General features: G+C 37.2%; 1 protein-coding gene and 1 pseudogene across 2 annotated transcripts; one reads left to right on the top strand and one right to left on the bottom strand.

The window, feature by feature from the left end:
- The window catches only part of LOC102580420 (intron-binding protein aquarius-like), an 8,632-nt pseudogene extending 2,002 nt beyond the window's left edge, over positions 1–6,630 (top strand).
- A 2,554-nt stretch (positions 6,631–9,184) lies between these two features.
- LOC102606104 (proteinaceous RNase P 1, chloroplastic/mitochondrial-like) lies at positions 9,185–14,774 on the bottom strand. Of its 2 annotated transcripts, XM_006352095.2 has the most exons (8): positions 13,165–14,774; positions 12,984–13,073; positions 12,714–12,895; positions 12,482–12,602; positions 11,932–12,000; positions 11,598–11,727; positions 9,584–9,724; positions 9,192–9,496 (listed from the first exon to the last, which is right to left on the bottom strand). In XM_006352095.2, exons 1-8 carry the CDS (start codon positions 14,638–14,640, stop codon positions 9,444–9,446), a joined length of 2,262 nt encoding a protein of 753 aa, XP_006352157.1. In that variant the 5' UTR covers positions 14,641–14,774; the 3' UTR covers positions 9,192–9,443. The 2 variants fall into 2 exon arrangements, with proteins under 2 accessions (XP_006352156.1, XP_006352157.1); XM_006352094.2 differs by having other exon boundaries at positions 9,185–9,724.
- Between the last annotated feature and the right edge of the window lie 2,131 nt (positions 14,775–16,905).

Genomic DNA, 16,905 nt, shown 5'->3' with positions numbered 1-16,905 from the left:
CTTTCTTCAAGATCAAGAGCACTTGACAAGGGCAAAGGAGTAGAAACTACATCTACAAGTTCAACTTCAAGTAGGACTCGGACACTAATTGATGAAGACTACGAGGAGGAAGAAGATGAGGAGCAATATAATGATGTAGAGGATGTTGATCTTCAAGAGTTGGATAGTTTTGAAGAAGAATAGACTTTTAGAGTTCTAGTATTATCTTTTGAATTATTGGGTCTTTAAAGTTCTAGACTTTTAGTACCTACTTTTAGTTTTTGAATTGAAATATTTGCTAATATATCTTATTGCTATTGAGATTTTGGATATTTATATATGCAATTAAATATTTTTAATTTTTGGTATTAATTGGCGCCTCAATTCAAAAAGGCGAGCGCCTCGCCGCGTGGCGAGGCAGGCCCTTGTCGCCTTTTGTCGCCTCTCGCCGTCCAAAACACTGGTTTGACCGTTGTCCTTGTGATTAAGAAAACAAAACATAAGATCACTTTGAAAATTCGCACAATTTAATGCTTATAGTAAAAAGGGTGACCACGGTGAAATAAAAGAGCAAACCACATTGAATAAAGCAACCAAACATTATGACAGAGCAAAATTATATACAAAACACTCAGTGTCGCAATAGAAAAGATGGGCTCTTCCTTCATTTAATGACTGAAGTCGCACCAGTTGAGGAGCTTAGTCATCCAACATAGTTTCTAAGAACAAAATCAAGTAATAGCTTTAAAGCTAAAGAAAAAGCTAGAAATCAACTTCAAAGCTGAACTTTATCCTTTGTTCGACCCGTGTGCCTCATGCTCATATTCACATATAAAGGCATAGAGACCACAAATATTTAGTTGACAGTGTGTAATATACTACCCCTTAAGTTTTAATAAGATAGTGTAGGAAAATGTAACTATTCTTTTTGCCCAAAAGGAAAAAAAGTAGTGGTGACTAGTCTGTTTATGTTGGCCAACTGAAGCAACATATAGCCAAAGAAAATCAGGCTCATTATGATCATTTCCAGTCATTCCAGCTTCTTGCATTTAAGAAGATACCCAAGGTCTGTTCTGATTTCTGTTTCTTTTGATGATGATGAGCAGCTCTATATATTGTTTCTTTTACAATAATGTCAGTCTTTGTGGACAATCTAACTGTATCATATCCAATTTGTTTAGATCTCCCGCTCTCCTCTGTTTCTGTAGCTACGGGAACTTGCATTGGCAAATGTTGGTGCAATACACAGGCGTGCTGATCTATCTAAGAAACTTTCTGTGCTTACTCCTGAGGAGCTGAGAGATTTAGTATGCCGGAAGGTTTGTGAAATGGCTGTTTACTATCTCTTATATATGACATAGAATAGGATCACTGTGCATTATTTATCATGTAGAGTTCTTCTATTCACCCTTTTGGTATTTTCCATGAGGAAAAATTTGTGTGTACTCGGAGTCTACCAAGGGACTAAGGTGCACTGCTTGTGTTGTAGAAGTTAGTTGTTGGGTGCTAAAGCTGTTGGTGAAGGGATACTAAAACCCTTCAGTGATATTCTTCGACGGTGTTGATAGGAATGTTTGTATGGCTTCTATTGGTGTACATCGTTCCTCAAATTCTGTGAGAATTAGATTTCAGCAGAAGTAGTGACACCTAGTCCCTAGACGATGACTAAATCAACTTTCTGACAGTTAATGACTCAGTAACTTTCTTATGGAGATATAAGATTCAAAGATAGATTAGCCCTGAAGGAGTTGTATCTCTGTAAACCACTGATTTAATGGCTACTGGTATTACAACTATTCTCACTTGTCTTTACATGTTCTCCTCTCTGGTGAACCTAAAAAATGGAAAACAATCTGGTTTGTTTATACTATTTGGCTTCCTCCATTGATTTGATATATTGGGGTCCAGTGTTTTAAAAGGCGGGGGCATGAGGCGAGACGTTTTATACAGTACGGGGCGGGACGTAAGCCCCGAGACACGGGGCGTAAGTCCCATGGAGCTACGGGGCACAATCTCATGTATATTTAATTTTATAATTTTATTACTAATAAAATAAGCAAAAGTAAACCTTTTAATGATTTTACAAATAATTTTTTATAAATAACCTATAATATATGGAAATTATATTATGATTTTTATTTGAGATAAGTATTAATAATCAATAATGAAGAAAAAAAGTATTATAATTACTATTTGAGAAATATCATTACACCAATAATAAAAATATGGTTTAAAGCAAAAAAAGTTCAAAAAAATAAATTAAAAACGCCCAGGTGTACATTTTTACGCCCAGGACTTACGTTTTTATGCTTGGGACTTACGCCTTATGGATCTACGTCTTTAATTTATGCCCCAGAGCGTTTTTGGTACGCCCCGCCCCGAGACTCGCCTGGGACTCGCCCCAAAAACGTTTTTGAAAACACTGTTGGGGTCTATTAAAGATGCCAACTCCTCCTTGTCTATTTCCATATCGGCATCAGTGCATCTCCAGATTGTTCTTGCTAAATAATTCTTTTTTCATATGATTATACATTTCATTCAGATTGTTGTCTAGGGTATCTAAAAATGATGAACCTGGTTACCTTTGAAATGATGGAGGAATGATTGTTCGTTTCAGGGCATTGAGGTCTATAAGGACCCAAAAAAAGAAAAGAAGACATTTAAGGCACATGACTAGGAACTTCTGGCAATTTATATAGCTGTATGACAAAAGCTAAAACATGTTCGTTAGAAAATATGCTTTTTCATTGAAGTGGATTTCTGATCATTGCTGGTTGATGTGGCGGTTGGTCTGTGCACTCCCTCTCAAGCAAACCTTGTTATATTTGCAAAGAATATAGATAAATGTTCTTTTTACCAAGAAGTACACACATTTCTGTTGCTGTACGCTTTGAGAGATATCATGTCGCATAGTGCATCTTAAACTGCTAAGTCAGTGGTTCGTTGTTGGTGGCCTAGAAAATGCATCTTGTACTTCAAAATTGCTTTCTGGTTATTATTGCTAACTGTTTAGTATTACTGCATTTTCTCTCTAATCTCTATGGTAGTTGTACTTGCCTAACTCAACGATAGCTAGAGTAATTATCTTCTGCAAGATTGTCATTGCTTGTCTGATACCTCCTCCTTGATTGCAGCTAAAACTGATATCAGTTGATGATCCATGCTCAGACAGTTGATTTCTTAATTGAAGTAATGGTATCTTTCTTTGAGAGACAACAATCACAGAAAGAGGCCATAAATGCTCTTCCTCTTTACCCTAACGAGCAAATAATGTGGGATGAAAGCCTTGTACCAAGCATCAACTATACAGGGGAAGGATGCCTGGCTCTTCCAAAGCTCAACCTACAGTTTTTGACACTTCACGACTATTTTCTTAGAAACTTTAACCTCTTTCGCCTTGAATCGACTTATGAAATCCGTGAGGACATCCAAGAGGCTGTGCCACATCTCCTTGCTTATATCAATAATGAAGGAGAGCCAGCCTTTCGAGGTTGGTCGAGAATGGCTGTGCCAGTTAAAGAATTTAAGATTACAGAAGTTGAACAACCAAATATAGGTGAAGTAAAGCCAGCTGCTGTAATAGCAGAAGTTACTTTCAGTATCTCCAGCTACAAATCACAAATAAGGTCACAATGGAATGCACTTAAAGAGCATGATGTTCTCTTTTTTACTGTCTATCCGTCCTTCATTCGAGCCTCTCAGTGCTAAAGAGGCTGCTAATGCAACTGTACAGCAAAGGCTTGTGGTATAAGGTAGTTCCCTTCCATCTAACAGAAAATCACTTGTTTCTTAAGAAGGCTGAATCTAATATGTGCTTCTGAGCTCATAAATCTTGCTTTAGTCAAAAAGTTTTGCCAATTTAATTACACGTAGTGCTACAACCCACAGATTTCAAGTACAGTGAGACTGACATGTTTGCAGATCGAATTTTAAAATGCCTACAAAGTGGGCAAGTGCTTGACATGTAATGAAATATATCAATGTGGAACTTGAATTTGGTTTAGTGCAATATATTTTGAATCCAGCATGTGATACTTGTGCGGAATTCAGCAACTATATGGTGCCTCATTAGGTAAAATATACTTAATTTGGATTAGAGATAAGATGTAAGAACCCCTGAACTACAGTGAAATTGCTGGTTACACACCTAAACTATGGGAGGGTCCTATTACTCCCTAGACTTAATTTTTCCACATTATTTAAACCCCTGAAATTAATTTTTTCATATTATTTTAATCCCTAAGTTATTTTGGTCCAGCTTTTGTTGTTGTCTAAGTGCAGTTTTTGAGTCTTTGCTGCTGTTTTAATCCAGTTTTTGGTGGATTTTTGGTTTAGTTCTGCCTGCTGTTTTGATGCTGTTTTTTCTGCAATTTTGCTCTAGTTTAGATCCAACGGCATGAACAAGAACAACAACATGCAAATTTTATACACCAAATAAATGAAGGAAACCTGTGAAAAATATCATTTTTACAAGTATGACAGCTTCATAAATGGAGTAAACCTGTGCAAAATATCAAGAATAATTTTATAGATATCAAGACCAGTGATGCAACTTCACTGATATAAATGTAGTGCAGAAGTGCACTTCATCTTAATAGACACTGATATGTCACTCTGGGTGTAGTTTCCAAATGTGCAAATTTTGATTTTAAAAGAAGTAAATTTATCTAGTCTGATTTAGCTTCGGAAGTTGGTCAAGTTAGAGCTCCATGAATTATGGATGGAGGGAGTGCTTGGGGATTATGATAGTTGTTCCACTCAAGATTTTTTCATTTGGCCTGTGACTTGTATGTTGGTGGGCATTTAAGTGCGAAATTAGTGAACCTTTAGTTGTAGAGAATCCCAAATTGAGCATAATGGACATAAAGGTTTCATATAGTCAGCTCCCACTAGATAGGGAGTGAGGCATAGTGGATTGCTTGATTTAACGAGATTGTATCTGTTTGAAAGGCCAGAGATAAAGCAAAGTAAAACAAATCTGTGCTCCTCTCATGCTGGTGTTATCTTTCTTCCATACAATCAAATCAAATTTATTCGACTTCAAGTTATTGCTCTCTTTCACTCTCCTTGTAGCTCTCTCTTTTAAGATTCAAGTCTGATTGCTTTAATTTGGTTTAATAATCTGATTGTTCCACTTGAAGTTTACTCTGAATTTTTTGATTTCTTTGGCGTATGTAGGTTGGAGCAATCATCTCAGGCGTTCAGCCAGGTTTATCCATGGTTGTGGGACCCCCTGGTACGGGAAAGACTGATACGGCTGTGCTGGTTTTGAATGTTCTCTATCATAATTGCCCTTCTCAACGGACCCTGATAATCACTCATTCGAATCAAGATTTAAATGATCTTTCTGATAAGATAATGCAAGTAAGATATTTTCTGGGTCTTTGATATGAGTTTTATGCATTTGAAATGTGTGCAATTTTGCAATCTTATTGTAACTTATAATGACGTTCCACTGCTGTAATTACTATGGAGAGATGTGCCAGCTCGCTACCTTCTCCGGCTTGGTCAGGGAGAGCAAGAATTAGCAACTGATCTTGACTTCAGTAGTCAAGGGAGAGCAAATGCCATGCTTGTTCGGCGGCTAGAACTGCTTAGTGAAGTCAAACGCCTTGCAAGGTCCCTTCGACTTCCTGAAGATGTTGGTTATACATGTGAAACTGTGGGATACTTCTGGCTGCTTCATGTATACTCACGGTGGGAACAATTTTTAGCTGCTTGCGCTGCAGAGCAAGATAACCCAACCATTGTTCAGGATAAGTTTCCATTTAAGGAATTTTTTTCTGATACTCCCCAGCCAGTTTTCACGGGTCAGTCTTTTGGAAAGGACATGCGTTCAGCTAAGGGGTGCTTTCGTCATTTGAAAACAATGTTTCAAGAGCTCGAAGAATGTAGAGCAATTGAATTGCTCAAGTCCACTGTTGATCGGTCTAATTACCTGATGACCAAACAGGCAAAAATTGTGGCAATGACCTGCACTCATGCAGCACTTAAAAGGAAGGATTTTCTTCAAGTGGGTTTTAAGTATGACAATCTGTTGATGGAAGAAATGCCCAAATTTTGGAAATTGAAACTTTCATCCCAATGTTGCTTCAGAGACAGGAAGATGGCTATGCTCGGCTTAAACGCTGTATACTGATTGGCGACCATCATCAGTTGCCCCCTGTCGTGAAAAATATGGCTTTTCAGAAGTACAGCCACATGGATCAGAGTCTCTTCACAAGATTTGTCAGACTAGGGATTCCATATATTGAGCTCAATGCGCAGGGTAGGGCACGGCTTTACAATTGGAGATACAGAGAACTGGGGGATCTGCCTTATGTGAAGGAGAATGCGGTCTTCCATAAAGCAAATGCTTGATTCTCATATGACTATCGGTTGGTAGATGTGCCCAATTACAATGGCAGAGGTGAAAGTGCCCCTTCCCCTTGGTTCTATCAAAATGAGGGAGAGGCTGAATACACAGTCAGTGTCTATATGTATATGCGATTACTTGGATATCCTGCGAATAAGATATCAATCTTGACCACTTACAATGGTCAGAAACTTTTGATCCGCGATGTTGTAAACAGAAGATGTGTCCCTTATGACTTTATTGGTGCTCCACACAAGGTATACACTCTTTTACCACTTTGAGCTTGTATCTGGTTGTTCCAGTGAGGATCTTTATTTGAATTGGAAAGCAAAATTTTCTTTAGCTTATTCTTCTTTGGCATGTTTCTTGGGAATAAGGTGTGTGTGTGTGTCGTGGGAGAAGGGATGGTTCTGTTGAAACACTCTTTTAAGAGCTGGGGATAGTACCTCAAATGTCATGAATAGACAGAATAGTATAAGATGTGAGTCTTAAGGTCGAATAAACCTCAAATGTCATAAATAATGTTGTCAGTATTTTGGAATGAATGCTTTCCTCTATCATTTCAAGGGGTCCCCCAAAAATTTTATTGCATGATCTTTTAATTTTTATTTTTTTTATTCGTACAAATATATAACTCTTTTATTACACGTGAAAAATTTTGTTTTTATATCTCAAAAAAAGTTTAATTTTTTTTTATTTCGCCCATTTTAATTTATGTAACTTATTCAATTGACTATATTTTAAAATAAATAACTTTGTATATTTAATAATTTTATTTATTTAACATTATAAAATAATGCTCGCGCGAAGGTGACCATTTTCACTAGTTAAATAATAAAAGAAGATTAACTAAGTTCAAAACTGTAGCACATACTGAATAATACATCTCTGAGGTGAAAAGTGAAAAGATCATGAGAGTTTTATTCCTTATAAGAATTGGGAATGTAGAAGTAAGTGGGTGGACATACAAAACCCTATCTAAACTGTTCTGGGAAAGCTGAAATTCGGCAGCTTTTACAATCCCAAGTATGGGCCGTGGTTCACGGCTCATGGAGTCTTCGACAGTGAATATTCAGTCCCAGGACATTTTCCACGGACGAGATCTACGGTCTATGTAATGTTCTACGGCTCGTCATGTTCCATCGTAGTCTTCAGGCTTCTATTTTCCAAACTCTATGAATCTCATCTATGGGAGCTTGTTTACGGCTCGTACAAGCTTCTACAGCCCGTCTTATGCATTCGTGGTTTGGCAGCCCACTTTTACATATCTTCAATACTTTTTCTACGATCTTGTTTCTAGGCCTCGTGAAACCTTTTAGAGCTCTTTCTATTGCTCGTAAACCTCAGACTTTATTTCACATTCTCTAATCTTTCATCTACGACTCTTGGTTTAGACCACGATTTGTAGAATGGCTCATAAATGACAAAATCTTCTCTGCACTCCTGACTTCTAACATTCAGAGACCAAAATCTTGTTTTCTTGTAAAACATTGACAAAACACATCAAATCTACAAAAAATGTGCTCAAAGACTTACAATAATCCTAAGTTTTAAGCATTACAAGTGTCGTAAATCCATGACACATGAGTACTTACTGTTTTCAAGTTGTTGGTAAGCCCACATTCTTGTTTATGGTGTTCATAGAGTCATTTGCTATTTCTTATTAGTTTCAGGTTCTTAGAAGCTCCATAGACAAGTGTGGTGTTATGAGTAGAGATTGCTAAATTCGTTGATCGACTTGGGTCTACATTTTTCTCCATGCTTAATGAATTTTCACAAATTATTATTGTTCACATTATCTTGCGTATTTTTATTAAATATTGTCTCAGCTTTAAAAATCAATATAACTGAATAAAATAATTAAATTGGAAATTGTAGTGATTCATATCTCTATTAGGTGCTTTCGATGTGATTCCATAGCATCAAATAGAATTCAGTTAGGGCATAACACACTTGATATTAGAACTTTGAATTTGAAAGTGTCATAAAATTGTTTGTGGAGCTGTGTCTAGTTCATATAGAGGCCACCTATATGAATATATGACTACTACCTAGGACATTGTAGGTGTTTCTTAGTTTTCTTGATTCTAGATTGAGTTGTACATCTTTTCTCTTTAGGATAATTTTGACTTCTGACATATTCACTACTTATGCCTTGTGGAAAAAACTTAAAACTCCTGCTTCAAGGCACACCATCCTACTGTTCTACCTTATATGGAAATAATTTAAACTTATGTTGCAACTTTTCTCAAATAGGTGTTTGTCATATATATATATATGGTAATTGTACGGTGTGGTCATTGATGTTTTGAGACAGGTATAGAAATTACTACGTCCGAAATGACAAATAGGTCATAAAGTACAACAAGAAGCCCAGTGAAATGGAGTTTGAAGAGGATAAAGTGGACACAGACTTTACCACTATATTTGCAAGGAGAGAGGTTGTTTCCCAAAGACCCTCGGGAGGCCACTCCCACTTCATCCCTGATATTCTCATTCCTAATCCTATTGTTCTTGGTATGTCCACACATCCATATCAACATCCTCATTTCCCTCACTTGCAACTTTTGAATATGGATTGACCAACACTCCACTCCATACAACAAAGCTGGTCTAACCACTACTCGCATGTCAATAGAGTTGTATAAACTTGCAAAGTTTCTTGGTTCGACATTATTTCGTGTTTTTGTTTCAAATAATTCAATTCTTATCAAAGGGTCAGCCCAAATGCTACGTGTTTAGAGAAGTAGCTTCCATCACAGGTCGAGTCCAAAATCAATTTGTGTTGATTCAAATTATTTGTTGCACCTGGCATACAGATTTAGGCAAAAAAAATGTTGAAGAAAATTATTCACCATAAAGACTAATAAAACTACCTTTAATGCTGGCAAAAATCATACAAAGTGCTGTTACAATAAGAACCCAAGACAAGCCTTGCCATCCCATTTCTTCTCCTCCCTAATACCAGAAAACTCCTATCTAATCTACATGGCAGAAAGATCCAAATTAAACTGATCTTGTTCAAGTATGTGGTATATATACCTACTGGAATGGAGGCTGCTTGCACCATCTTTTGTGTCAAAAAGGTCCAAAGTCCACACTAAAGAGATTATATTTGGAAATCAACTACGCAACTCCCTAACTCCTCTGCTGCCTTCAGTTCTGGAAGAATAGAACAATGATCTGAGGTTATTGACGGTTGTAATATATTTTTAAGACTTCTATATATCTCTTCAGGTGCTTCCTTACCCCGACCATGGCTGCCATGCGTTTTTCCTGTCACCTTAACTTGATTTTTCCTTCTTGTGCTTGACCTTGCATCTCCCTGGTTGTGAGGAGGGTCTGAGGACGTAGGAGGGCATTTGTGAGTGGGATCACCAACATTTTTGGCTGCATAACATTGACATACAACAACTCTAAATAAACATGTTATATACAATTTCAACTTCTTCGGGAAAAGGTACACAAGACTATGGATTGCTATTCAATGAAAGCAATGGTGCATATCAGGTATATATCTCTGTTAATACAAAACAACAAAAGTAGAATTTAATCCGAGGATCGAATGCTTTAAAATTTAAAAGATCTTGGACATTTGTGTGATTAATTAAAATGTTTGATTTTACATCCAATCATCCATAAATGTCTTCACATATTTATCTTGAGATAAGGATGTAAAAGAACATGCACACAGACCATTTAACGTTTAGCACTATACATTTCTTGCAATTCCATTGAAAGAAACAGCACAATCTACTTTGGAAAACTTGATACTATCAAAGTTGATGGAGCTGGACATAAAGAATAACTGGTATAAGCCCCAAATCTTTGAAAAAAATACAAATTGCCACTTTCATTACGCCTAATCGACACTTAGCCACTGTTCCATAACTATTCAAACTTTAGCTGCTTTTCAATACAAAAACCAAATTTGGACAGAATACCCATAATGAGAACATGGAAAAACTGCAGCACAGTGTGTTGCAGGTCGAAAATTTTACATATGAAACTCAAGCACTGTTCTGGAGTTCAAAAAGTTCCTGGAGTTTGAGCTGTGCAGTTCAAAATCCAAGAAAAATTCATGGAGTTTCATTTGAATAATTTCGAACTCCATGACACTATTATGGAGTTTCACTTTTTAAAGTTAGAACTCCAGGACAATGTATTAGAGTTCGAAGCATTTTGGACAGGTCAAGGGTCTAGCTTGGCGATAAAAGGTGCGAGAAGTCCAAAAATTTGAACCACTCTCGCCAAGCGAGAGAAAGGCGAGATACGTAGCGTCTGCAATATGAATATTGTGTACATCTCAAATTTAGTTTAATTTTAATTTTTCCATCTTTGCTTTTGCTTCAACATCTGATATTAATGTGCAAATGGCACTTTGCAGGCATTCAGCTTTGATCGCTATTATCGTCGTCATGCTCCTCATCATAATTATGGGTCTTTGGATGTACTGGTACACGGAATTACTTTTGTATCTCAAAGTTTTCTGTTAATATGATCCCCTCCCCCCTCTGAGTCACTCATCCTAGATAATAATTGAGACTGGAATCACGTTTCTTGCAGGCCTTGCTATATTAGTGAAGAAACTTTCCTCAAACTTAAGGTAAATTCCTGGACTTTGAACTGATAAAAGTTCAAACGCGATCATTTTTTTCTGAAGCAATTCAAACTCCTGGAAATATGTTTTCCTGTAGTTTGAACTATGCAGTTCAAAATTCAGGGAGATCATAGAGAAGATGAAGATGCAGCTCTCTGCCACTTTCAAACGAAGAAGTTAAGGGAAAAATGATCTTTGTAACTGAAAACTGGTTATTATGTATCAACATTTCAACCGGTGGCTGAACTCTAAAAGGCGGACCAAAAAGTGATCAGCCCCCGGCATATTTACCAAATATTCTCAAGCAGGCTAATCTTGGTGAAAGGTGTACATGACACATCAGTTTATAAGTAATTGAGAATTCATAGAGTTGGGGAAGGGAAGTTTGAAAATACAGCGAGTCTGAAGTTTTTGAGTTAAAATCATGCATTCAAATCTTAAGGCTATATACAGAGTCAACTTTTGATATTTCTCTCTTTTAGCTAGAAAACAAGAATAAGGAATGGGGATCAGTAAGAAGATGACATTTTCAAGATGTACAAGGGATGTTTTGGAGGATATTTGAGCCAAATTTGGCACTTAGGCGACTTGGCCAATCTGTCAGATTTCACAAAAGACTATCTTCTTATATCAGTTTACCGTTTTTTGGTAAAAGGCACTTACATATGTTTACAGTGGAAGAATCTTGATTTGCCATAGGTGAATTGGCACGCCTAATGCACAACCACGTCCTTTCCTCTTCAGATTCAAGTTCTGAGGCAATTGGTACATGCCAGTATCCTTCTTCTGACTCCTGGAGACATAAAGGAACAGAATTACATTTAAAGGTTTTGTTCAATGACAACACGTACACCATTTTTTAAATATGTGCTCAATCTCGAGTACACATTTTGTATCTGAAGATAGATAAGAAGGGCTGAACTATATTTGTATTTTGGTTTCATGAGCATATTATTTGTTATATAGCAGAGCATATCGATTAGAAGGTGTCACTGACCTGAATTACAATAGAACATGGAGGCGGCATGTGAAACACTGGACCTGTTTCAGAGAAACTGAAACGCACCTTCCATGAAGAAAAGGAAAATCCTTTATCAGATAACTGTGAGAAATTCAAGTTTATATGATATTAATGCATATGCATGAGGAGATGGAGATAGCCCTTAGCAAGGTAAGCTAAGAAAGAGGGATCACTTTGCTTTACAGAGAGAATATTAAGTCATATGAGGAAAAATAGTTATGATGGCTAGAGGAGGTAAGTTAGAGAACCAGTCAATTATAGGCCATTTGTCTCCAGAACCTTGTTCTGCTTTATACATAATTCAATACCCATAACCAACTCCCCCACCCCAGATAATTCCTCTTCCCCTGGGCGTAACCTCTGTATCGATGCAATATAGCATCAATCAATCAAGAGGAATATACTTCTGGATAGTAAATTAATGTCATAATCTACTTTGAATCCTATGCATGATTGTCTTGTTACATGCATATCGGAAAAATAAATTCAATATTTCATGCAGCTATTCCTGAAGTGTAGAACTAACCTGATGCCTTTCCTTCCATTTTGGGAAAAAGTCATTTCCCAGAAGTTGAAACAAATGGTCCCTCATCTCATCATTGGTCACAAGCAAGCACCGAAATTTTATAGCTGCATACAGCCAGTACCTGAGGAAAAAAGTTCATTTCCCACTAGGACGAATTAGAAAAAGAACTCAACACAAGGCATTAAGAATATGCACCGAAAACGACCTTGAAATAAAAGATTACAGGTCTCACCAATCATCATTTGACCCAGTAGGTGTTGCATAGATCGCATCCGCATTTTTCCACTTCTCAACTAACGATCTATTGAATGGTTCATCCATCTTATCTCCAGTAATACGTCTATTGTGCAAAACTATTAGTGGCCACTTTTTTGAAGGAAGCATCTGACGAATTCCATTGACGACAGCATTGACCTGAATGCAAATTGTCTATTAGAAAAAGCAAAAGACCTGAGCTTTTGAAAAATATCATGTTTCATTAACAAGGCACCCAATACTTTACCTTAGATGGCCTAAACTTTCTTTGGCTGTAAAGACCAACATTTGCACCATCAATAACAGCTTCAAATGGTCCATAGTAATCAAGCCATCTCTGCAGTCATCAAAATATGTTTCACCCTCATAAGAGGCACTAATGATCCAAGAACAACTAACTAATCATCAGAGCAGTTAGTAAAACGTACTTGAAATTTCTGGAAGCTCGAATTTCTCTCTCTCTTCGCAGCTATAGAAGCAACTGACTTGGCAAACTTTTCAGTTTCTTCGGGATCAAGATCAATGGTGACGAGCTTCTCAGCACAGAATTTGCAGCAGCCATCAGAGCCAACGATTGCACGCGATACAGTCCATTTTCCATTACCCAACCAGCCTTGTCCATGCCAGCCACCACCTCCATTTTTAATAGCTTTGTGTATGGATCTTACATCCCATTTTCTTTTTCCCACCCTTGAAGCTACCTTGCTGTTGAACCACTTGGCAATCAAATCTGCAGTAGAAGGTGAGACTTGTCGAATTCCTTCTCTAAGCTTATGCAACAAATAGTACACCTTTTCACTCCTACCAGCTTCTATACTTACTTTTAGAAGTGCCTCCAGCTCAGGTTCCTCTGGATAGATACCATTCTCCAACATGTGTTGTTCAACTATAAATGCCTTGTCGACATCCCCGTTATTGCAGAAAACAGATAAGGAAGGACCATACGATCGTAGTTTGGGGTTTATTCCATCTTCTTTCATTTTCTTTACAACATGAAATGCCATGTCACCATTGCCTAATGCCATTGCCATTCTTGCAACAGATGTAAGGGTTGCTTCATTCATTTGTACCTTATCTGAGAGCATTTTCTCATAGATTTCAAAACCCCTTGTAAGTGCATAATGTCTTACATCTTCACTCACTTTAATTCCACTGTCATCATGTCTTACACTTTGTAAATTACAACGTTTTGCACTACTCTTCATAAATTGAACAAATTCATCTACAGTGGAAGAGCCCAACAAATGTGAATCATGGTCAATTACGTTAAACTCGTTGCTGTTATTATGAGAAGAAGGTTCATTGGGAGCATTCAAAGTCCTACTACCACTTCCACTTTTTGCTGGGTGAATGAGACCAGTAGCTGCAGAAGCACAAAGATAGAGAAGTACAGCATAGTGATACTGTCCCATTACTATTCCTTGTAGCAAGGCCAAATCATATAGCCTAATTGCACTAAGTACATCCCCTCTTTTTGAGCACATATCTAATCCAATCCTCAATGTAGAATCAATTTTACTCTTCTTTGACTCCACCGCCTTATTATTATTAGTAGAAGAGGAAGAGGAAGATTCAGAGGTCCTTCTTTTAGGTTTCAATTTTGCATTTCTGTCTTTAAGAACAACTCTTTTGGCACCATTTTCCTGACCAGAATCAACTCTCTTATATTTGGGAGTAAAGGAGGAAAACCCAGAACCATTTTCGTTACTATTAGTTTTACTATCTCTTCTGGTGTGTGAAATTTCTTGCTCTGTTGTCTCCACGTGAGTGACATGAATGGAAGATGAAATTCTTGGTAGAGTAGTATGAAGCTTGAAGGGGTTTAGTAGAATCGTTGAAGAATAGAGTTGGAGTTGGAATTGGAATTGAGTTGGTTGAAGGGGTTTGAAGGGGATGGAGGCCATGTGTGGCCGTTAGTGAAGCTCTCTCTATATTATATTAGGATTAGGACACATGACCATCTTCACAACAGGATAAGAGTGTCTACACTCTTTTTACATTGAGTTGCTCTTTTTCCCAAAATAACAAAAAGAGGACAAGAAAATAATTAAGGGAAATCTATGTTATCAAAACACCACGAAATATAATATACTACTCCCTCCGTCTTATTTTATATGAGTTGGTTTGATTTGTCACGGAGTATTTAAATTTTGCGGTCTAAAATAAGTGATAGATTTTTTAGTGACTATGTCTGGCACCCAGATCTGGCGCTATGGTGGCGCGCCGCCCCACTGATGCCCCGATGAAAATCCCAAATTTTAGGATTTCAAATCCAAGAAGGAAAAGAGATTATTTCCTTAACCCTATAAATAGAAAATTATGTATCTTTCGTAGGGTTCTGTTTTTTTTCAAGTGCAAGAGCTAAGGAATAGAATTCACCTTAGGTTTCTTTTCTTCTATTTTTTCTTAGTCATTGATTTGGATGAAAACAATTATCTTTATATTTTTTATTAGCATGAGTAGCTAAGAACCCCTGTTCTGGGGGCTCCGACTACGAATGATTGTTGACTATTTATTTTATGGATGAAGTTGGTTATCACTTAAATTACTCTTGTGTTCTTGTATTACTATTTTGATGCTTGATAGTCATTAGAATAAATTTATTATTTTCTCTTGAACTCGGGAGATAGAGGGATAAAACGTGGAATACAAAGAGCATGATCTTTTTTTGCATATCACTAGAATTTATTTGTATCCAGGATGGGGATGTACCTAGGTGTCGTTCTTGGTTAAGAAATAAGAAGATAGCTTAATGCTCTGCATTTGATTTAGTCTATCCTGCTCAATGATGTAGTTAGACTATCAATTGGGGTAGGTGATTAGAGGTCGGGAGATCATGATCATAATATTAACCTTGTAGATCAGTAATTTGATAACCATCTGAAATCCATTGAAGAAATACGAAGCATGAATTCTTAGTTACGTTGCAGCCCTGTATTTTTTCCAATTATTGTTAACATCCAATTTGAAATGAATCGTTGTTACTTATTCTAAGTCTTAGATTCTTACATTTTTAGTTATAAATATAAACCAAACTTTTGTGGCACACTTGCATTAAAATGTGGGTATTAGATAAATTCAATTTAGAATAATCGTAAGTCCTTTAAGTTCGATAATCTGGCTTTGTTAGATATACTATATTACTTGCGCGACCACGTACACTTCCGTGTGGATTTCGGAGCAACAAGGTTTTTGCACCGCTACCGGAGACTTTAGAATAAGTCTATATTTAATTTTTCCAAATCTATATATTCAGTGTTCAAGTGTTGATAACTTGATCTTAGTTGTTCCTCTTTGCACGCAATTTAGAGCATTGCATTGGATAAGAACAGAGAACTTGTGGAGGCATTTGCATAGCTTGAACGATACTTACATTATCGGAGAAGGAAAGCGACTTTGTAGTACCCTATTACTCAGGTAGAACTGCTGAAGATGAAGCACATGTAAAGATGGCAGCGATGATAGTTCATGATGTGGCAATCCCACTCACCATTAATGCTACTTTCAGCATTAAGAAACCACCACCTACCGTAGATTCGAGCTTAAACAAAACATGGTGCAACTGATACTCTACTGGGCAATTCACTAAACTCCATCAGAAGATTTTCAAGTACACATTTGAAACTTCTTGGAAATCAGTGACACTTACACTATAATTAGGGTGTTACACTGTGCTTGAGCACAGGCCCAACATCTGATGATCATTGTCACGCCCCGAGTCTACATCCTGGGGCAGACTGGCACTCGGAGACCATTGTTGGCCCCAAGCGAACCCTTGACCTGGCTTACTTAACTCAGCGGAAGACTTAACTCAACAAAATAAACTCATGTAATAGTTTAAAATGATAACATCTTAGCCAAATTGGCAACTTCTGTCTCAAAACAAAGTATCTGCAAATACATAGATGAGAGACTCATAACTAACTGTTTGATTGTCTATGAAGCCACTATAATACTGAGATGGATGTTGGGACAGACCCCACAACATCCTAATAATGAAAGACTAAGAGCGAATAAAAGAGTCCTACGGAATGCAAGGAGGCTCACCACTGACTCTGAGTGCTCAACTGGATCAACGAGGCACTGGATGTTGATTCTGGTTACATGTGTCTCCATCATAAGACAATACAGGCCAACTGGCATCAGTACATTGAATGTACAAGTATGCG

This window comes from Solanum tuberosum, unplaced genomic scaffold, assembly GCF_000226075.1.
Source record: "Solanum tuberosum cultivar DM 1-3 516 R44 unplaced genomic scaffold, SolTub_3.0 scf00143, whole genome shotgun sequence".
NCBI classification, from domain to species: Eukaryota; Viridiplantae; Streptophyta; class Magnoliopsida; order Solanales; family Solanaceae; genus Solanum; species Solanum tuberosum.
Note: the sequence above shows the minus strand (reverse complement) of the source record. Positions and strands in the feature narration are given on the sequence as shown.